Source organism: Panthera uncia, assembly GCF_023721935.1.
Source record: "Panthera uncia isolate 11264 chromosome C1 unlocalized genomic scaffold, Puncia_PCG_1.0 HiC_scaffold_3, whole genome shotgun sequence".
Classification (NCBI taxonomy): domain Eukaryota; kingdom Metazoa; phylum Chordata; class Mammalia; order Carnivora; family Felidae; genus Panthera; species Panthera uncia.
The window spans coordinates 74,129,231-74,151,334 of NW_026057584.1; the positions used below are offsets into that span (position 1 = coordinate 74,129,231).

General features: G+C 48.6%; 1 protein-coding gene across 3 annotated transcripts; it reads left to right on the top strand.

Moving 5' to 3' along the window:
- Positions 1–256: 256 nt before the first annotated feature.
- Positions 257–10,324, top strand: NR4A2 (nuclear receptor subfamily 4 group A member 2). Of its 3 annotated transcripts, none has more exons than XR_007454381.1 (8): positions 257–2,126; positions 3,770–3,893; positions 4,379–5,244; positions 6,044–6,173; positions 6,731–6,894; positions 7,788–7,990; positions 8,507–8,564; positions 8,711–8,731. XR_007454381.1 is itself a non-coding variant. In XM_049615626.1 (8 exons), exons 3-8 carry the CDS (start codon positions 4,381–4,383, stop codon positions 8,965–8,967), a joined length of 1,797 nt encoding a protein of 598 aa, XP_049471583.1. In that variant the 5' UTR covers positions 257–2,126; positions 3,770–3,893; positions 4,379–4,380; the 3' UTR covers positions 8,968–10,324. The 3 variants fall into 3 exon arrangements, 2 of the variants coding, with proteins under 2 accessions (XP_049471583.1, XP_049471584.1); XM_049615626.1 differs by having other exon boundaries at positions 8,386–8,564; positions 8,711–10,324; XM_049615627.1 differs by lacking the exon at positions 257–2,126 and having other exon boundaries at positions 2,793–3,893; positions 8,386–8,564; positions 8,711–10,324.
- Positions 10,325–22,104: the final 11,780 nt, after the last annotated feature.

Consider the following 22,104-nt stretch of genomic DNA (forward strand, 5'->3'; position numbering starts at 1 on the left):
CACACACACACACACACACACACTCACTCACTCAAACACACTTCCTGGTTTTATTTGTGCTCCGGCCCGCTGGGGCACCGCTGAGCCGCGGCGGCGGCGGCGGCGGCGGCGGCGGCGGCGGCAGCGGCAGTCGAAACATCTGGGGGAAACTTAAGGTGGCCACGCAGGTTTTGCCGAGGCTGCGGCGCAGAGGAGCCCGAGGCTTCCCGGGGCAGCCGCAGGACACCTGATGGCTACGCCTCTCCAGCCGCTGGGGAGCGGGCAAAGGCTAGGGTGCAGATTAGAGCTGAGCGGCTCCGGAACGCGCCTGGTTCCGCGGCGCTTTTTGCCCTACCAGGGAACGCCAGGATGGGGGTCGGGGGAAAGTTGCCAGGGGGCTCCCGCAGCCTGGAAGCGAGCCCTGCCAAGGGAGGAGGGGCGGTTGGAACTCTTCGCGGGCAGAGAGGGGGATACCTCGGAAGCCTCCCTCCCCACGTCCCAGCCTCGTCCAGCCCCTTGGGTGAAGTCCGCAGAGGCCCGCCCTGCTCGGGCCCGAGGAACAGGGAAGGGGGCTCGATCCCGGGAGAGGTGGCGTTTCCTTTGCTAGAAAGCGCCTTGCGCCCTCAGCCTGGCGGGCGGATTGGCTTGCAAAGTGGAGTCGGCGGGGACTCGGGCAGCCGCGGGGGTGCGGCGAGCTGCCACGGTGCTCCGAGTCCCTCTCCTGGGAGGGCTAGACGCACAACTTTACGCTCGCGGAGATACCCCTCCCTCTCCCAATGTTTTGCCTCTCCCTTTTGGCTCTCAGATTGAGGTTTCGAGAGCCCTTGTGCTTCAGAGGAGAGTTGATTTGTGTCTCTACAACTCCTACTGGGGTACAAGTTGGTGGGCACCCAGGAGTGTCGAAAGTATTAGAGTTGGCGAAAGGTGAGGTTAGAGCCCCTTTCCGCCGCAGGCGCACCTGTTGCCCGCTGCTCGGCTGCATTGTCTGCGAAAGGAAAGTGGGCGACGCCTCATTCTGACTTTGGGGATCCCTGAAGGGCTGGGATGCTGTCTACCTGCTCCCCTCTCTTCCCCTTTCCACGCACCACATCCTCCCTTGCACGTGGGCACTGCAAGGAAAGAAGGGAACACAGAGAACAGGCCCTACCCAGTACCTTCCACCTTGGACTGTGTGTGTGTGTGTGTGTGTGTGTGTGTGTGTGTGTGTGTAGGAGGGGAGGGGAGACAGAGACAGAGAATGCCAACGCCAAAGGAGGAGGCCATGGACAGGAAAAAGGAGAAAAAGGATATGCATCGGACTAGGGAAATCCCACCCTAACTGCCTGAGCCCTTTGACCGTCTCGGGTTGTGGGACGTCTGTACGCGCTTCCGCTAATGAAGGTGACAGTTGTGAGTGCGTGAGGTTAGGACACTGCCAGATACACCCCACCCCTTGCTAGTCCAGGTGCTGGCTACCTGGCCCTCGCCAGCGTTCCCTGCCGCCCGGGCTTTTGTTGCACCCTCCCCCACAAGTGAGCCGCCGGGCTGCAGCGGTGGCCTGGGGGTTTGGGAGGTGGGGGGGAAGGTGAGGTGAGATGTCGCGGTGCTGCGGGCTGCGCGGACCTGAGTGGAGAGGTCACACCTCTTTCGGAAAAAAAAAAAAAAAAAAAAAAAGGGGAAAAAAAAAAGGGAGAGAAAAAAAAAAAAAAAAAAAAAAAAAAAAAAAAACCCCAGGCTGGCGACCAAGGTGAACCCAGAACGGTTCCCACCTTAAAATCGGCCCTACTCGTGACGTCAGGTCGGAAATATACCAAAGCGAGAGCCGGCCAGGAGTCCGGGGAGCGCGGCGGCGCGGCGATTGGGCGGCGGGCCGCTGACGCGCGCTGACGCGCGGAGACTTTAGGTGCATGTTGGCAGCGGCAGCGCGAGCCACATAAACAAAGGCACATTGGCGGCCAGGGCCAGTCCGCCCGGCGGCTCGCGCTAGGCTCCGCGGTCCCGCTCGCCTGCCCAGGAGGCCGCCTTCTCCTGCGCCCTCCCCGCTCTCGGCCACCAGGCTACCTTCGCCCCTCTCGCCCACCCCTCCCCGACCCTGCCACCCGGACTCCCAGAGGGAACTACACTTCGGCCGAGTTGAATGAATGAAGAAATACGCGGAGAACTCCTAAGTGAGTAGACGCAGCCCGTGCAGCTCGAGTTCCCTTATCCTTCTCTCTTCTTTTGCAAGTCTCTTCTTTCCACATGTGTGGGACAGGTTTTCTGGAAGTGGGCGCCAGAGGTTCGGAGCGCGAGCGGGGCGGGAGGATGGGGAATAGGTGCGTGCAGCCACAGCGGTCATTTGCCCGAACTCCAGCTTTGGCACTAGGGGGGAGTTGGCTCCCAGCAGACTTCCAGGCTCCTCATTGGTGGACGTGGAAGAGAGACCTGCATAGTTTGGGGGAGCTGTGGACTTGCCCGGGGAAATATGCCCAAAGTTTGCTCTTAGAGCAGAATTGATTGTTACCATTGGGCAGGGAGACTCCAGGTCCTGTATATACGAGGGTCTGGGACACTGCCCACAAAGGGACAGGGAGAAAGTTCTTCAGTTTATTTGTTGCTTGGGAACTGCGTCTCCGAGGCTGGCCGGATTGCCAGGGTTTCCTGGGTATTATTGAATAAGGGGTGGTGTTGCTGTTGGTACAGTGTCCTATTACTAAGTTGCTTGAAATTTCTGGTTTTGACACATGCCGTGCTTGTGTTTGTGAGTGCGTCAGAGAGAGAGACAGAGAGACAGAGAGATAGAGAGTAAAGAGTACAGTTATGAAACTGCGAAGTTACCAGGAGGTTAATATCCAGCACAGGCATATCTCTTAAGGGCTGTGGCTATCATGGGCCGCTTTCCTTTCTACTTTTTCTGATTAACCTTCCTCCCCATGAAGCAAGATTATGGGGGTGGGGGAAGGAGAACAGAAGGAATGGATATATTTGGCTTTCTTTTTCATTAGTAATAGGACTGTGCTCTAGAATGCCTTCCAAGTGGCAACATCTGAAAATTACTGGGACACAAGAATGCCTTGTTCCGGCAAGTAGGCAGATTGTGGAAGGCTGTATAGGGAAGGTGTTTGGCTTCCTATGTTGGGAAATGCTTCTAACCTCGGTGCCAACACCAGATAAGCAGTGTTTCCCTCCCTCTGCAGTTGACCTAAGATGCTCCTGGAAAAGTAGGGTCTCTGCCTCCCACCCCTTGGCCACTAAAGATGTTGAAAGGCAAATTTCCTGGGGAAAGTGAATGCCAATTCACCTGTATCCTCAACCCCAGTGTTGTGTCAAAATCCAGACGCTTCCATTCAGATCGCCTTCAGGGCTGCCCAGGCCTTGCTAGCATTCTGTAACCACAGGGGTTACAGAAAACACTTGATAGAAGTTTCCAGTGCTGCATTTTATTAAACTCTAGTTTCTTCTTATTTGAGTCTGAATTAAACAAAAATGGAAATGACACTACCCTCCCACCTCCATCTCTACCCCCCCTGCATCTTAGCAAAGGGCCTAATTTATTACATCATAAGTATTAAATAAGTACATGAAGTACCTTTTCTCCTTCAGAACCCTCTCTCTGCAAGGACTTACACAGTGCAGTGGGTTGGCATTTCCTGTTGTTTACAGCCATCTCTTTTACACATTCATCTTAACTCCTAAGTTTGGTAAAGGCTACACATTAATTTCCAATGAAACAACCAAGGAAGGTATAGAAGGACTTGCCTGGTGACTCTACTGATGCCCAGATGAATCTGTCGGGAAAGTCACCCTGAAGCTTCTTGTGTCTGTGTTTCAGGGAGGAGATCCGACAGGCTGGACTCCCCATTGCTTTTCTAAAAATCTTGGAAACCTTGTCCTTCACTGAATTACGACACTGTCCACCTTTAATTTCCTCGAAAACGCCTGTAATTCGGCTGAAGGTTAGTGCAACTTTGATTTTTTTTCTTTCCCTCCTCCGAGTTCCCTGACCATCAAGAAACAGGGCGATACGATCTTCCTCAGCAAACTCTGTCACTTAAGGTTTTCCTGGCCCATCATCTTGGGGAACAACATTCTCATTGTGCAATTCACCCTCATTTCTAGAATGAGCCTGCTGAACCCGAGCTTCAGAGGAAAGGCTCATTTGAGCGGGACTGGCCGGGTGAGGGGGTGAGGGGGGAGGCGGTTGAGATATCCGGGAATGGAGACCCTCAATAGCTTTCTAGCTCTGGGTCTCCCTTGGACCAGCCTTTCCATGCCCTGCACTGTTTTGCTTCGCAGCATTCGCGCTCTCCGCCCTTCCTTTCGCGTCCCTACGTGCTCTCTGACCGCCACGAGCTGCCGGTGTAGCTCCAGGTGTACCCGAGCCCCGGGAAAAGTGTTCAGTTGACCAGGCTGAGTGTATATTACCCTGTTTCATTTCCAGCCATGCCTTGTGTTCAGGCGCAGTATGGGTCCTCGCCTCAAGGAGCCAGCCCCGCTTCTCAGAGCTACAGTTACCACTCTTCGGGAGAATACAGCTCCGATTTCTTAACTCCAGAGTTTGTCAAGTTTAGCATGGACCTCACCAACACTGAAATCACTGCCACCACTTCTCTCCCCAGCTTCAGTACCTTTATGGACAACTACAGCACAGGCTACGACGTCAAGCCACCTTGCTTGTACCAAATGCCCCTGTCCGGACAGCAGTCCTCCATTAAGGTAGAAGACATTCAGATGCACAACTACCAGCAACACAGCCACCTGCCCCCTCAGTCCGAGGAGATGATGCCGCACTCCGGGTCGGTTTACTACAAGCCCTCCTCGCCCCCGACGCCCACCACCCCGGGCTTTCAAGTGCAGCACAGCCCCATGTGGGATGACCCAGGCTCCCTCCACAACTTCCATCAGAACTACGTGGCCACCACGCACATGATCGAGCAGAGGAAAACGCCCGTCTCCCGCCTCTCCCTCTTCTCATTTAAGCAGTCGCCCCCCGGCACCCCCGTGTCTAGCTGCCAGATGCGCTTCGACGGGCCCCTGCACGTCCCCATGAACCCGGAGCAGGCGGGCAGCCACCACGTGGTGGACGGGCAGACCTTCGCTGTGCCCAACCCCATCCGAAAGCCCGCGTCCATGGGCTTCCCAGGCCTGCAGATCGGCCACGCGTCGCAGCTGCTGGACACGCAGGTGCCCTCGCCGCCGTCGCGGGGCTCTCCCTCCAACGAGGGGCTGTGCGCCGTGTGCGGCGACAACGCGGCCTGCCAACACTATGGCGTGCGCACCTGTGAGGGCTGCAAAGGTTTCTTCAAGGTGAGCGAGGACCGGGCGGAGGAGGCAGGTAGGGGCCCCCTAGTGCTGGGAGCCTCCGAGTGCGCGCTGCATCTGGGTGCAGGCAACCCAGTCCCACCTAGTTGGCCCAACTCCCGGGTCCGCCGAGGCGGCCCTACAGAGGTCCACGGACTGTGGCGGAGGCTTCTGGGTGCCTGAGAAAGGGAAGTAGAAGGCCGGGAGACCTGGGGTCGCATCCTCTGCACGCAGAAGACCCGGCAGGCCCCAGCCCGAAGTTGCTGGAGCCAGAGTTAGAAGAGGGTCATTTGCATGTGCTAGGAGCTGTCTTCTCTGTTCAGATTGAAATTGGTTAGGACAGAGAACCGTGTCTGAGCTAACCAAGTGGAACAGAATTCCCTATGGTCAAATTAAGTGATCTCTTTATTTCGCCATCCTGATTGAATAATCTTATCATTTTAAATAGAGAAGGTCTCCAAGGAATGTAAATAATATGAATGCCCACGGATTTGTATTTACTGAGCGTCTCCTTCTCCTTCTCTTGGCATATAAAACACAGCGAGGAGCGGCGAGGTTAGCTCAAATGTTAACGCTATCAATTTTCTCCTGTTAAATGCCCTGGGGTAGGAACACGAAAAGAAAGAGAAAGAAAAAAGAAAAGGAAAAAAAAATAAAAATAAAAAAGGAGTGGTGTATACGTGTTTGTTTGTGGGGAGGGAGTGTAGATCCCAGCCGTTGAGAAATTCTTCCTGGATCCCCTGGGTTGCTGGATTTTCAAAAAAAAAAAAAAAAAAAAATCGGTCTGTATTGTCTCCTTTTGCAGCGCACGGTACAAAAAAACGCAAAATACGTGTGTTTAGCAAATAAAAACTGCCCAGTGGACAAGCGGCGCCGGAATCGCTGTCAGTACTGCCGATTTCAGAAGTGCCTGGCTGTTGGGATGGTCAAAGAAGGTAGGTCGGGACAAGCAGCCCACTCCCCGGTCTGCGCCCACGGGAAAGTGCTGCGCCCACCCCAGTCCCGTTTTCCACTTCCCAGAGCGGCGGGGGGTGGGGGTGGGTGGGGGGTGGGGGAAGGTCTCCGGGTCCCCCCCCCCCCCCCCCCCCCCCGAGGCAGGCCCCCCCCCCCCCCCCCCCCCCCTCCCCCCCCCCCCCGCCCGGGGGGGGGGGGGGGGGGGGGGGGGTGGGGGGAAGGTCTCCGGGTCCCCCCACCCCCCACCCCCATCAGAGTCTGGCCTCCACGACCCAGCAGCTGCCTGCTTGCCCATCCCGCCCTGCAGAAAGCAGCCAGGCCCTTCTCGCCTTCAACCCAACGACCCATTTGGAAGAACACATAAAACCACCCCACATTTTTGATGCTTCTCGTCAGTAAAGGCTTTACAAGCAGTGGGACCCTGCGCGGCCCGGCCCGGCGGCCCGGCCCCGGGGCTGCGGCCTTCCCCCGGGAGGGGCCGAGGCGGCAGCTGGGTCCCGCTAGGGGGAGCGACGCTAACCCGTTTGTTCCTTTGCAGTGGTTCGCACGGACAGTTTAAAAGGCCGGAGAGGTCGCTTGCCCTCGAAACCGAAGAGCCCACAGGAGCCCTCTCCCCCCTCGCCCCCGGTGAGTCTGATCAGTGCCCTCGTCAGGGCCCATGTCGACTCCAACCCGGCTATGACCAGCCTGGACTATTCCAGGGTAAGAAGCTGGCGGGGTAGCATGTGGACAAACCGACAGACGGGCAGGACCCCTTCCCACACCCATCACTAGCCCCCAGCCTCCAGCAAGGCTGTGGCTTTACAGCCGTGGGCAGAGCCGGCAGCACACAGAGCCACAAACAAACCATGTTGCTGGGAGTGTAGACCGGAGGACAGAGGAAGGAGGAGAGCACAGGCCACAGTGATCACATCTCTGGGAGCCCTCCTTCTTACTGCCATCGCACGCACACACATGCTCACACACTCATGCCTCTAATGCCCAAACCACAGGCTGTACAAAACGCTCCCCCCGCCCCACTTGGTTTTGATCCCCAATTTTCCACAGAGACGCTTTAATCCTTGTCCCCTGTGGCACTGTCAGGGTGGGGGATGCCTGCTTGGGGGTCGGGGAAGGGAAAGAGAGAGGTAGAAGGAATGGCAGCGGGGTGGGAAATCAAGTGGTCAGATTCCTTTTTTACCCCAGCTGTGAGAAATGTGTGGGCTTTAATTGGAGGAAGTATGTCGGGCAAACCAAGAAGCCACTGCAATTTTATTAAGATTTGCAAAGGGCGTCTCTGCTCGAGACCCACTCTGGGACTGGCATGAATACTAACGTGTCAATTGTTTTGTGGAGATAAGAGTGAACGTTTCCCAGGGCTGGATGGCACTGTATTTAGTCTGTATGGAAATGGTAATTTACATATTTAAAGCAGCGACCTCATAGCACCATCCCTAATTGAATTAATTGCCCCGGAACATCTAATTTCCTTACTGGTCAGAGAGAGGTTTAATTGTTATAAAAACCTGGCTCCCCTACTAGAATCGGGGTTAGCAATTTCACGGGTTATATATTTTAGAGAACCTCATTAAGTGCTTTTTAAAATGAAATTCCAGTTCCAGGCGAACCCTGACTATCAGATGAGTGGAGATGACACCCAGCATATCCAGCAGTTCTATGATCTCCTGACTGGCTCCATGGAGATCATCAGGGGCTGGGCCGAGAAGATCCCGGGCTTCGCTGACCTGCCCAAAGCCGACCAAGACCTGCTTTTCGAGTCTGCTTTCTTAGAACTGTTTGTGCTGCGATTAGCGTACAGGTAACGGAGGAGGCAATCCGGGGAGGCTGGGAAAGGAGGAAGAGAGGAGTCAAGAAGGGAAAGAAAGAGACAGGGGAATGAAAGGGAGGGGGGTGGATGAGAAAAATACAGAATAGGAAAATGAAAGAGGGAGAGAAGAAGGAAAAGACAGTAGACAAAAGAAGAAGGGAAGGAATGAGCCCAGAAGCCTTGGGTGAATGGAATGGAAGTGGGATAGGGGGCGTTCTTGATTGTTATGAAATTAAACCCTTTCAAGGTCTACTGGTCTACATTTTATTAACTCTTCCGTAATTAGGTGCCTCTTAAATCCCTCATTTATTGCTCTTCAAGTAATTAGTTGTTTAGCTTTTCTCTCTCTCTTTTTCTCCCCTCTCTCTCTTTGGTATTAATTGCAGGTCCAACCCAGTGGAGGGTAAACTCATCTTTTGCAATGGGGTGGTCTTGCACAGGTTGCAATGCGTTCGTGGCTTTGGGGAATGGATTGATTCCATTGTTGAATTCTCCTCCAACTTGCAGAATATGAACATCGACATTTCTGCCTTCTCCTGCATTGCTGCCCTGGCTATGGTCACAGGTCAGTACCTCAGGTGCAGGGCACTTCTCTGAAACTGCCCAGAGGAGTCTATCGCGATTTTCCCTTGCCCCTGAGCGTCCATCGTCCTGCCAGCTAGCTAACTGTTTTGTGTGTTCCTCTTTTGTTTCTGATTGTGTTTTCTGCAGAGAGACACGGGCTCAAGGAACCCAAGAGAGTGGAAGAACTGCAAAACAAGATTGTAAATTGTCTCAAAGACCATGTGACTTTCAATAATGGGGGGTTGAACCGCCCCAACTATTTGTCCAAACTGTTGGGGAAGCTCCCAGAACTTCGTACTCTTTGCACACAGGGGCTACAGCGCATTTTCTACCTGAAACTAGAAGACTTGGTACCACCGCCAGCAATAATTGACAAACTTTTCCTGGACACTTTACCTTTCTAAGACCTTCTCCCATGCAATTCAAAGGAACTGGAAAGAAACCTAAAAGTATCCAGAGGGGGCAAGTCACAAGGCAGAGATATCCCCATGAGCTGTCTCAGCTCTAGCTGGCCCCCACCCCCTCCATAAAACCCCAGCCCCTCGATCCCTAAAGAAAACAAAAACAAAAACAAAAAACAAAACAAAAACAACAAAAACTGTTGCTATTTCTTAACCTGCAGGCAGAACTTGAAAGGGCATTTTGGCTCCGGGGCATCCTGGATTTAGAACACGGACTACACACACAGTGGTATAAACTTTTTATTATCAGTTTAAAAATCAGTTTATTGTTCAGAAGAAACATTCCTAATGTCTGATGGGAAATGTTTGGCCATGTTTGGTTGTTGCCATTAAGACAAATGTAACACACACACACACACACACACACATGCACACACACACACCTCACACATTGTAAGGGGACCCACAAGTATTGCCCTTTAAAAGACTTCAAAGTTTTCTGCTGTAAAGAAAGCTGTAATATATAGTAAAACTAAATGTTGCGTGGGTGGCATGAGTTGAAGAAGGGAAAGGCTTGTAAATTTACCCAATGCAGTTTGGCTTTTTAAATTATTTTGTGCCTATTTATGAATACATATTACAAATTCTAAAAGATAAGTGTGTTTGCAAAAAAAAAAGAAAAAAGAAAAAAAGAACTACACACAAAAGGGACAAGCATGTTGATTCTAGGTCGAAGATGTTATAGGCACTTGCTATTTCAGTAATGTCTATATTATATAAATAGTATTTCAGACACTATGTAGTCTGTTAGATTTTATAAAGATTGGTAGTTATCTGAGCTTAAACATTTTCTCAATTGTAAAATAGGTGGGCACAAGTATTACACATCAGAAAATCCTGACAAAAGGGACACATAGTGTTTGTAACACCGTCCAACATTCCTTGTTTGTAAGTGTTGTATGTACTGTTGATGTTGATAAAAGAAAGTTTATATCTTGATTATTTTGTTGTCTAAAGCTAAACAAAACTTGCATGCAGCAGCTTTTGACTGTTTCCAGAGTGCTTATAATATACATAACTCCCTGGAAATTACTGAGCACTTTGAATTTTTTTTGTTTTTTTTTAATGTCTAAAATTGTCAGTTAATATATTATTTTATGTTTGAGTAAGAATTTTAATAATGCCATATTCTGTAGTATTTTTCTTTGTATATTTCCAGTATGGCACATGATATGGAGTCACTGCCTTTTTTTCTATGGTGTATGACAGTTAGAGACGCTGATTTTTTTTTCTGATAAATTCTTTCTTTGAGAAAGACAATTTTAATGTTTACAACAATAAACTATGTAAATGAACAGAATTTTGTCTTCTTTCTGGGTCAGGAAAAAAGGATGACTGAACAGCAATCTACAATAGAGTTGGAGCTTGATTTAGGATCGGTCCCTTATTGAACATTTGAGTTTCAAACTGACAGCCTAGATCTATTTTAGCAAAAGAGCCTGGGGAATTAAACTAATTATCCAGAAAATTCAGTACAATATTTTTCCTTAACCAGAATTTTCGAGTGTGGCAACCTGCATTTGTCAGAATCACTTGAGACTATCTCAACTCTTTTGTTAATTTTGCTGGTAAGGGCAGCTTTCAGAAGAGAAGTTCAGGAGACCTCTAGATAGCCTTTAAACTTTTGCAAGGTCTGAAGTCCTATCAAGTTTTTGTCTTGCCGAATGTTTAGAGAGTATCTCTTTAAGACTCAGGAAGTCAACATGGGTTTGAAGTGTGTTGTACATGATCTCGTTTTTCCAATTTCTCTACTTATTACTGTTGTAATGGGTCTTCGAGGAAAGGCTAAGCATTTCCGGCGCTCTGGGCCTTGGGTCAGTGGTCTTGGCATAGGACAGACTCAGTAGAGGTGTTTCTTAAAACTTTTTGTTTTCCTCCTTCAGTGGATAGTGATGAGGTACAACTTGAACTTTTAGCATAACATTTCCTTCTTTAAGGCTACTCAGATAAATCATAAAACATCCATTTGTCAGATCCTGGGTCTGCTACAGGCACGTTATACCACAGACCTTAGGATCCACCCAGCACCAACTTTTAGCAAAGGAAGCGACTAACGCTGCGGACGCCGCTCAAGGTCTGAGCTTCCGTCCGGTCCGCTGAACTACCTGGTCCTGGAGCCGCTGAGGTCCTGCCTGTTCTGCTTCAGACCAGCGGTGAATTAATAGCGCAAGATGGGGACCACCTTCTTCGCTAAACCTAGTGAATTACACATGGCTTCCGTGTCACTGAAATTTACAGACAGTGTTATTGTTTTTAAAACGCAGAGTTAGGACAGTAAATTGCCACCAGAGTTCTCAGGTTGTTATTCTTACTTTTTTTTTTTTTTTTTTAAGACACGTTTTGGGAGTGGGCGGGGGGGGGTGGAGAAAAGGCAGGTTCAGTTGCAATTTAAGGTTATTTTAACCAGATGCATTTCTCTGCAGGTAACTCTGAGGGGCAAAAGTGGGTGACCACAAATGGGATTAAATACTAAGCGAAATGTCCTATTTCCTGGTTTTCTTGAAAAGATAGGACTTGCCATTTCCTTTCATTTTCACAACTTGTGCCCAACCAAAGCCTCACACTAATAAGCAGAGAGAGAAAGAGAAAGCTGTTTAGAAATGTTAGGAGTCTACAGAGCCGTCAGCGCGCCGGTCTCCCAGGTGTCTGCAGCCCCGAGACAATTACATTCCGACTCAGAATCCCCGAGAGTTGAACCCTGAAACGAACTCTTTTGAGGGTTCTCCCTTAAGGAGGCGGCTGCGCATCACCCGAAGCCAATGGGGTGTTAGGTAGTGCGCCTCCCGAGAATTCGGGGTGAAAGGAGGGAGGGATGTCTCTCTCCCTTGCCCGCGTGAAGACCGCTGTACACGCAGCTATAATTTCTAAATTGCAAAGTGGCTAGTGTTTTTTCTGCTTCACAGTTACCGAGTCAATTTCCAACTGCCGGCTGCGCACCGGGTTGTAGGGAGGAAAGAACGTGGCAAGCATCTGTCCTGCATCTTCCGAGACCCGCGCGTTGAGGACGTATCCTGCCCTAGTCTATGAGTAAAACCCAGGAAGAGCAACAGACACGCTGCATTGCAAAAGCCAGACGTTGCACGGAACTTCTTTAGCAACAGATTAAAACTTTGTAATGAAGGTTTGAGATCACTCCCACCTCCCCACGTCCTCCGAAGCATTGCAATTATTATGTACCATTCCAGCTTGGAAAATACATAATCATTGTTCTGAGAGTATGACCATCCCTCAACTCTGAAAGGTCTGATTTTAAGTCTTCACGGTGTCTAGACTCACTCTGAGTGGTTGCTTACAACGCCCTGACTTTATGGAGAGATGCCCTTAATTCAAAGCACGGGTAAGCCTCGCTACTGGCCCGCTGCTTGGCGGGTTACGCTTCTCCGCTGTGCAGGCGAAGTCTCCCTAAGTACCCAGGCGGCCCTTGCTTGGATCTTCCGCTGGGGGGTGGGGTCGGAGGAAGAGAGAGACTGAGTGTGTGTGTGAGAGAGAGAGAGAGAGAGAGAGAGAAGAGAGAGAGGAGAGGAAAGTTTGCATTTCTGGTTCTGATTCGAACAAGAGACATACGCCTGACCCAGGAGGGTGATGGCACTCCGCAGTGACAGCAGCACCCAACGGCCTTATCCTGTGTATTTCCTTTTGGTGCACGACTCCGTGCCTCGAGAGTTTGGGCGCCCCCTCCACTAAAAATATCCGTCGCAAGTCTTTAGGGACACTGGTTCTCAGTGTGCAATGGGCGCGCGACGAGGAGACACAGACATTCTTGCCAACTTCGGAATGTCACTTGAAGATTCCATTTCACTTTGCCTTGAGACCCTTTTGGCTTTGTCGGTGTCAGTGCGTCTACATGAATATCCACTTATCTAATTACATTTTAAACCTAGGCGTCGGCAGTGAATAATGCGTCCAAGATATGGCCAGGACTGGGAGGAAAAGTTTTATTTCATGGTAATGTTTTGATCAGAGTTTCCCGGTACCTCTCCATCCCGACAGGCCCCACACAGGGCAGCGACACCAGACCACTTCTGGGCATCGCGCGTGCCGCGCATCTTCGCGTCGCGAGCTCCCGGCCAAGTCCGCGCACAAGTCCGTTTCCTTTTTTATCCGCGGCGCGGCAGCGCGGAGGTGGCTGCGAAGAGTCAAGACTGGGGGTCTTCCCCGCCGGCCTCGCCTCTCTCGGTGAGACAGGCGCGGGTCTGGAAGCCCTGTGTGCCTCGCAGCCAACTCGGAAATGGAGACAGGTTCTATCAAGACCCATGGGGCGGGGGCGGGAAGAGGGTGTCTAGGCCCGCGGATTTAAAAACTTTTCTTCGGTATTATTTTGATGGCTGAACAGAGGTCTTGGGACCGAGTATCTGTCTCTAAGACATCTTCTTAAGGGTCCCCCCACCCTCCACCTGTCACCTCTATTCGGGACCAGGAACTGTCGCTTCGTGGGCGCGCCCAGGAATTTCTCAGCAATCCGATTCCTGTGCGCCCCAGGCGCAGGGACTTGACTCAGTTTCAGAGTCCCACAGCGGAGGGGTGGGTTGAGGGGGTCCCAACCAACTCCCAGCCAACCGTTCTGTCCCACAGGTCTCAGCAACTACTGAAAGGAGCGCAGCGGGTCCAACAGTCTTTGGCGGTGGCTCTGCTTAGACCCGTGCATGTGACAGAACTCGAACCGGAGCGATCACCTTTCGTACAGCTGTATTGGCTGGGGGTGGGTGGGTGGGGGGGAGGATAGGGTGTGGGGGTGTCCGTCGATATTGGCTGACTTTACTGGTAAAGAGAACTAAGAATTCCAAACAAGGTCATCATTTTTAGTCATTCTTTTTCATAATAAAGGAAACACGAATATCCGCTTTTCATTTTTACTTTTAAATTTTACAAGAAATCCCTAATTGGGCACCACGCATAACCATTTAGAACAGCGAGCCTGTTATTTAAAGCCATCTTCCCTCGGTATGTTTCCTGAGCACGACTGGAAACGACCGCTGGGGCCCGCAAGGACTTTGCTCCCACTTGAATCTTGCGTTTCCTTAAGGCAAGTCCCGCTTGGGTCGGAGGGCGCCTCCTGGAGCTGTGGGTGAGCCTCCACCCCACCCTGGGGGCGTCAGGAGGAGAGCGGCACCCCTGGTTCCCAGTCGCGAAGTGCGCTCCGGGCCCAACTGACAGCGGCGGGAGGACTCCTGAGAGTCAGGCTCCAGCCTCGTACTCCCCGCTCCACGCTTTGTCACTAGGCCCCCTAGAAGCGCGGTGCGATTTTGAGGCCCCGGGATTGCTGAAGAGGACGTGCCCGTTCGTGGTTCCGCCGAGCGTGAGAGTGCAGAAGCAAGCGCTCCTGCTGCCCACTGCGTTTTGGAGACTTAGAGTCGGACTCTGGCAGGTTGCACCACTTTGCCGTGGGAGCCTGGGAACCATCAGGACAAACTCGCCAGGGTTAACTCTCTGTTTCCTCCTTTTCCCGCCCTGCCCTCCCCAGCTGCTCCTTGCTGCTTCCCCAGCTGTTCCCAGGCCTGTCCCCCCAGGGCGGGAGGCCGCAACAGGTTCCAGTAGCAGCGTGGCGAGGTTCGGTGCGTCAGGGCGCGAGCGCGTGCGGCCGAGCGCGCCCCCGGCTTCCCCTGCACCCACCCGTCCGTGGTCAGAGTTGGGTCTCCCGGGGCATCCATCCACATTACGCGGGGGGAACCGGTTTTTTTTTTCCCCCACTTGTGGGGGAGCACAAAAGGGTGGGGGAGCACAAAAGGGTGGGGCAGAGGCGCCAGCGCGCGTCCAAACCGCTGGCCGAGCCCAGAGAGGGGCCCACACCTCCTTGCCACACGCGTGCCCTGCACGTGTGCCCTCAACTCCCAAGCTCCGAGGAGGGACGGCGCACAGCCTGGTCCCGCTTTCCGATCCTCTCGCTGCGCGAATTCTGAGCCCTAGGGCGGGGATCCGGAGCAAGCGACTCGTCAGGTGGCCACTCCAGTGCTGCGCCCTGAGGGATCGCGGGGCAGCCAGTCCGCCTGTCTGCCTGCCGCCGGGAGCGCTCCTTCTTCCCTGGAAGACACCGACTGCGGGTGGCTGGCTGCCCTCTTCGTAGCTTAGCTCGGCGGCACTGGACCGAGCGCCGAACAGGGACCGGGATGCTTGGAGAGATTGGCTTCTACGCTTTCCTCCGCGTTTACCCCAGTTGATCTCTCTGACTCCTATTTCTTTATGTTTCTATCTAAACTTGTGTTTAGAGAAACTGGGATTTCCAGGACACGTGCCACCTGTCTTAACAGATACAGAGCCCAGGTTTCTGTTAGAAACTTCCCTGGGTAGTAGAAGGTGCTCAAAGGGCTGCTGCACGTATGAGGACTCCATCGGGTGCTAGAGGGACTTTCAGAGGGACTGAACTTGCTAAGATTTTCTGCGTCTGGAAGCTTGAGGGAGAGGACTGTGTTGACCATCTCAAATTCAATTGAACTTTCGAAAGGGGGACAGAGGAAGACAGAGAGAGAGAGGACTCTTGACCAGTAGGCTGCAAGTAGGCCAGTGTTTTTCAAAGTGAGGGTCCCAACCCACTTACGGTTTGTAAAACCAGTGTAATGGGCTGTGATCAGAATTTTCTTTCGAAGAAACAGAAGAATAGCAGAATAGAAATCGTAAGTGCTTTACACAAGAGTAGCCAAAGCATGAAAAGTTTTAAGTATTGTCTGCTGAAACTTCTCTGGGGCTACAGTATCAACTATATTTGTGAGTGTGGGTGTTAGTTAAAAAGTTTGAGAGCCACTGGTGATGGACCAGACGGTGACGGAAGTGGAGGAGAGGGCATGCCTGAGAGGTGCTGCTGAGGAAACCTCAGCAATGTGGCGATGTTATGTGATTAGCACTCTCTCTCTGTCTCTCTGTCCCCTATCTCCTCACTGCCCCTCTCTAAGTCCAGTGGGGTACCACATCTCTTTATCCCCTGGCGTGTTGTGTGCTTGGAGCCCTACTAGGCATCATGAGTAAGGGCCAAGGGCCAAGCAACCCCCCCCCCCAGCAACCCAGCACCAGGGAAGAGAGTGAACAGTGAAGGTCATCAGGGAAGGTCAAGAGAGGGGAGGGGAGTGATGGTCACATTGTCTACTGACTACATGCCAGACTGTCTCATTTGTGTGCTATTGCCCAATACAAAGAAAAAAGCAGAAGCTTTTGAAGGAAATGGAGATAGGGGTGGAGGAAGGGAATGAACCATAGTGTGAATGAGCTGAGTGGGGACTGAGGGGATGGAAGAGGAGAGGGAAACCTGAGAAGCTATTGAATCAGAGTGCCAGAGTTGAAGGTGAACAGAGATGGGAAGGAGAGAACTAAAATGCCCTAGAAATACAGGATTCTGGGCACCAACAGTAATGTGGAGGAGCTTGAAGAAAACAGAAGAGACAAAGGAGAGGGGCACCTGGGTGGCTCAGTCGGTTAAGTGTCAGTCAGTTAAATGTCCGACTTCGGCTCAGGTCATGATCTCACGGTTCATGAATTCGAACCCCGCCTCAGGCTCTGTGCTGACAGCTCAGAGCCAGGAGCCTACTTCGGATTCTGTATCTCCCTCTCTCTCTGCCCCTCCCCTGCTCATGCTCTGTCTCTCTCTGTCTCAAAAATAAATAAAACATTCAAAAAAATTTAAAAAAAAAGAAGAGAAAGGAGAGCTAATAAAAAGGACACAGAAAAGATGCAGGGGACGAGATGAAAATTGGATGTGGAAGGCATAGTAAAAGGATTAGGTAGAGAGAGGGTGGCTTTAGGTGTGGGAAGCGTTGGACTACTGAGGACCACACAGAAGTTTCAGGTTTTGTCACAGAGGAATTGAAAGGAACAAGACCATTGGCAAGGAAAGGTCCCTCTCCTGTCATTCCATTCTAGCCGAAGGGATTGGAAACCCTTAGGCCTGTTTCCTAAGGGTTGCTGCAGTCTTCAAGCAGGGGGATGTGGACTCCTTCCAAGATTCAGGCAAATGGGAAAAGCAGAGCCAGCTGGCAGATGAAGCCACGTTCCATGGGTTCTGAGTTTCCTCCTCCATCGCAATCTTCCTACCTACCCTATGTGGCAAGGTTGGATCTCATCTCCTGTAATCCTCTCAGCTCCAACCTGTGTCATTCCCATTATTAATTCCATTTTACACATGAGGAGATGAGGCTCAAAGGTACTGTTAAATACCTTGGTCTGTCAGTCCATGGGATAGCTGGGATTTAAACTCAGATCCAAGACATGCGATTCCAACTGCCTTGGGTTTGTGATACCTGGCCCAGAAGGACTGTACCTTTTCCCCACAGTATCTGCTGAAACTGATGATGGGGTTCCGCTGAGAGTCTGAAGATGCTCTTTCAGGTGTGTTCAGATTCTAGAGGGAAGCATTGACATAAAATCATAATGGGGTAGTGATGATGGTATATTGCTCTTCTCTCTTAAGAGAAAATAATCTCTTCTCTTAGATGGGGTTATTTTGATTGCTTTTCATAATTAGTGCGTGAAGGAGTTTTGAATTGCTTGCTTTGCTGTCCAAGAAAAGGAAAGCTTGGGAATGATTTTTGCATGTGTTTACGTCACGGCGAGAGTCCTATTAGAGGTAGTAAAAAAATGTTTTTCCTCCCCAAGCTGTTTGAACTTCTTTATATTAATCGTTTGATCTTTAGCCAGCTTCCAGATTTCCTATCAGGAAAACCAAACTGCACATCAGTAACTTTACTTTAGTCGCAGCCCTGAGCAGACCACTTTGTAAAAACTGGCTGTGTATGAGCCATTTACTTTCTTCTATTATTTCTGTCTTCGTGGTCTACAGTGTTTAACTGTTATTAACATTTTCTTAAAGCTGCTCTCAGGCTACCAAATGGTATTTTACTGAGAGTGCGAAGCAGAGAGTAGTATTTCTTCAGAAGAATCTCTGCATCAACTTGGCATGGTCAAAGGGTTGCAAAAATAGTCTTATTATATTCTAAAATTTATTGGAATATACACAGTTGACAAACAAAATATGGTGGATTTAGGTCAGCTATTTGCTTATACAATAGATTTTATTCGTCTTTGACATTTAATGTAAGCTTCACTTGTCTGAGGGCTGGGAATAGGATAAGTATGTTCTGCTTCTTGTTTTATAAAACTTGTCTGTAGCTATCCGGAAATCATTCACAATCAGTGACTTAGGGACAAGGAAGCCTTGTGACATGTTCTGAAAGTGCCTTTCTGAAATGAAAGTTCTGAAAAGTTGAATTATGGAGACCCTAACAGGGGTTTTTCTTTTGGAGGAATGAAGATAGCTACATTTGTTTTCTTGATCTTTTGCTTAATTATCCCCCCTGCATATTGAATTGATACAGCTAAAAACCAAGCTTCCAAAAATCCGTAACGAATCTCTTCGATGCTAAGAATCTGTGTTGTGTGTAATTGCCCTGCTCTCGGCAGTGTTGGGCAGAATGGGCCTGGGCCACATGTATGGAAACAACATCAGAAACATTTGACACATCAGTGACTTATTTTTAATATATCTGAGAAAAATAAAGTCCGCTGCTGTAAAATCTGCACTTGCAGATGTGTTAGCCCTAAATAACCTTTAAAATTGGTCTTGGTGTGGTGGGAGATGTTGGTATTCATGAGTGTTTTGACATGTTTGACATTTTATGTATGGTGCACTGCTCTGTCTTGCATTTTTCCCCCAACAGTGCGTGTTTCCTTGCTAAAATCCAGCTTTTGGTGTTTATATTTGGGGTCTATACGCCTGCTTATTGGATATATGGTTTGTTGCTATTTATGCAAATAACGTTTTAATGAATTAGGCTATTACTGCTTTCCATGCGAGGCCCATAAAAAGAGGGCTCTGTATAGAAGAGATAATTTGATTTTTACTTTTTAAAGAAAAAATTCATTTGACACATGTCAGACATCTTACATTTGCTATAGTCCTGGATTAACAAGTCAGGAAAAGCAATTCTGTGGAATGATTATGCTCTCAGAAGCCAAGGAATTTGTGTACCAGAATCTGGTGTAATGAATAGAGGGTTTGAAATCAGTCTGAGTAGCATTTAGAATTGTCCTCTATTCATTTACTTCTGGAAGTGTCCATAGAGGGAATTGCCCGTTGAACTGAGAAATCTAGGTGGCCTTGAGGTAAGTATATTATAAGAAAACACATACCTAAATACATATAGAACAGAACTTTCAACAGTCTTCTCTGAATGAAATAGAGGTTTGATAGTGTGGTCGTCTTCCATTCATACCCTATTCTGTGTTAGTTCTCCAGATAGAACCAGGTAAATGAGTTCAAAAGATTCCGCTAATCTTTGGTGAGGCGGTTTTTTTTTTTTTTTTTTCCAAGTTTATTAGTAACGTGTTACTGAAAGATCTACCATTTGTTTTTTGACTATCGGAAAAGGCAACAACCTTGACTGAAAAGCTTTGGCTGCCCCATTTTCACCCTGTGTGATAAACATGAGTGTTACACAAAGTCTGTCCTAATGTCTGTTCAGCTTCATGAGGTTAGATTTGGCCGAGAGTTTTGTAATTCAGAACCAGTAAGTTGCTGATTACTTTTTTCCTCTTTAAAACTGATGTTGATAGTAATGTGGCTTCCCTTTAAATGTTATTCTCTTTAAGACGGCCACTGACTCCAAGGCTTTGACATTTTTTGTCCCAGATATTTCTCCTGCTTTTAATCTCCACCTGTTGTCACATGCTAGGACAGCACCATACCTCCAGGAGGAAGGACAAAGGGGCAACTTTCTCTGTCTGGGGATGTCAGGGCTGCTATTCCTCTGGAGTGGAAGTTTTATGTGCACTTTTCTTTTGTCCTCTTTCCCTGGGGACTAACACATCACCTCCGTGACACACAAGGCAATTGAGGCCTGGGGTTTGTGAGAATACCATAAGTTTACTTTCAGCTAGCGGAAGTATTTAATGTTGCATCTTGCAATTCAAATGTATCAAGACGCCAACCTGCATGCACTCCTGACTTGTAGCTTCCCAGTTTTTCTTCTTGACTAACAAAGCCTTAGGACGTTTGCATCCCTTTGAGGCTCTTCCTGAGCAAAATTTCATTCATAAAACACAAAGCACCAGAAAAGTTTAATGTTGAAGGTGGAGTGCTGTTTTTTAAAAAAATATATATATATTATTTTAATTTGTAGAGGCGTGGGAATGATTATAGTCTGACACTAACAAGACTGCGAATCTCATTTCCTAGGTTATGAGTTAGGAAAAAAATGCAAGGCTTTGCTTGAATGTGCAGTGTTTTGTATGCTGAACATTGCTTTCATCAAAATGTGTACTGTTGATTCATTCATTACATTTCTTGTATGTACTTAACTGAAAAGCAAGAAAAAGAAAATCAAGGGCTTGTCTTTTCTTGAGTTAATTTCCCTTAACATGTATTCAAAATAAGCATTCCCATGTAGAATAATATAAAATAGTTATGGAATTTGATGATTAGAGGAAAGTTGGTGTGGGTGAGAAATGCATCATTCATTAGACTGCAAGTTGCAATGGATGATATAGAAAAGGCAAGGTGCTATAAACAGAAGCTGTAAATAAGCTTTTTTTTCTCTCTGTAGCTAGAATACAAATACTTGCATTATGTAGACATATTCATAAATTTTGATGATAACTTAGTGAAACAGGACCATAAATATGGAAACTAGGCACATTATTAAATGTATATGATTTTGCAATGAGCGCTTATTATTTTTAAAAGTCTATGTCCCTATGGCTTTCACTTAGAGAAATCAATCTCCCAGTCTTCTGAATAGCCTACTCATTTTGGTTTTTTCCTCTGGCTAATAACGGTAACTTCCTAAACTGAAGACTGAATCGCAGCAGTCAAACCTAACAACCCTCTGATCAAATTATAAACCTGGTAACTAAAAGGAACATGAAACCTGTGATACAGTTTCACAAAATCTTATGTGAAATCTCATTCAGATTAACAAGAGAACTGTCACAATGTGCTAAAAATGGGAAGACCATAAATACAACAAGCTGTTATCTGACAATAAGCCAACTCGTGTGGAGTGATACAGTGGGGGTGCGGTGATAAGGTTTTTTATTTAACCTCGTTGTTATCAATCCTTACAATGGACAAACGTCGTATTAATGACCCTCACAAATGGTAGTGAATGGAGAACTTGGTGAGACTGGAGAAATACAGTGGCATAAAGAGAGATCAGGCACGCGCGGAGAAAATAAAGCACTTCTGAACTGAAAACGATGAAAGCAAATATATCCAGTACATGCCTCAGCACTACAAATTTGAAATACAGAGTTTGAGTGCAAGAGAAATATTTGTAAAATGCTGACGCTTAAAATCAGGTCACGGTATTCCATGTACAATTGGAGCAGAAAAGCTTATAGGCTTTTTAAGCTGCCTGCCCAGGGACTTCTCACCATCAGAATGAGAGAGATGCTAATCCTTTTCTGCAGAAAGCATTGATAAGGCCGTGCTGGAATCCTGCATGCAGTCCTGAACTTCCCAGCACCAGAGGGATGTTGACAAATTGGACAGATTTCAGAGAACCACAACAAAAATGATTAAGGGGCTGGTGCAATTGACTTACGAGGAAAGATTAAAAGAACCAATTATGTATTGCTTACCCACACAAGACAAGCAGTACAGGGGAGGAGAGACAAGAAAACCATGTATGATTATTTGAAGAGTGTAAATACCAAGGTAGAAGATGAATTGTTTAGATTGCTCCAAGATGGCAATAACTTTGGGGTAAGAGGAAGAAAATAAGTAAAGAGGAATTTGGTAGATTATCAGGAAAACAATTCTCAGTGATGTTATGTGTAAAATAATGGAAGCAATTTTGAGGAATTTGTCAACTGTACCGCTTTTATTAATGCAAAGGAAAAAAAGGCTGCTTTTCACTAGTGGAAAACTTTAAGATGCGAAAGAGGAAAAGGAAGAAAAACCAATAGTTTACTTCAATTTAGAATGTAAGGAACTTTATATGTAGTTTAAATTAAAGATGACACATTCAAATAAAGGTCAGAGCGAATCTTAAATGAAGCTGTCCTAAAGATAGGACCACCCCTGCTTTCATGGGTCTTCTTAGCAGTCGATCTACCTTGATCTTGACCGTGTATTCTATAGTAGAGTAATCTTACCTTGGT

What these genes read in the sequence shown, in the direction of transcription:
- NR4A2 (XM_049615626.1), top strand. Translation starts at nt 4,381, where the DNA reads ATGCCTTGTGTTCAGGCGCAGTATGGGTCCTCGCCTCAAGGAGCCAGC. An exon ending in GCTGCAAAGGTTTCTTCAAG is followed by an intron (nt 5,245 to 6,043) that starts GTGAGCGAGGAC and finishes CTCCTTTTGCAG; the next exon opens with CGCACGGTACAAAAAAACGC. An exon ending in GTGCTGCGATTAGCGTACAG is followed by an intron (nt 7,991 to 8,385) that starts GTAACGGAGGAG and finishes TATTAATTGCAG; the next exon opens with GTCCAACCCAGTGGAGGGTA.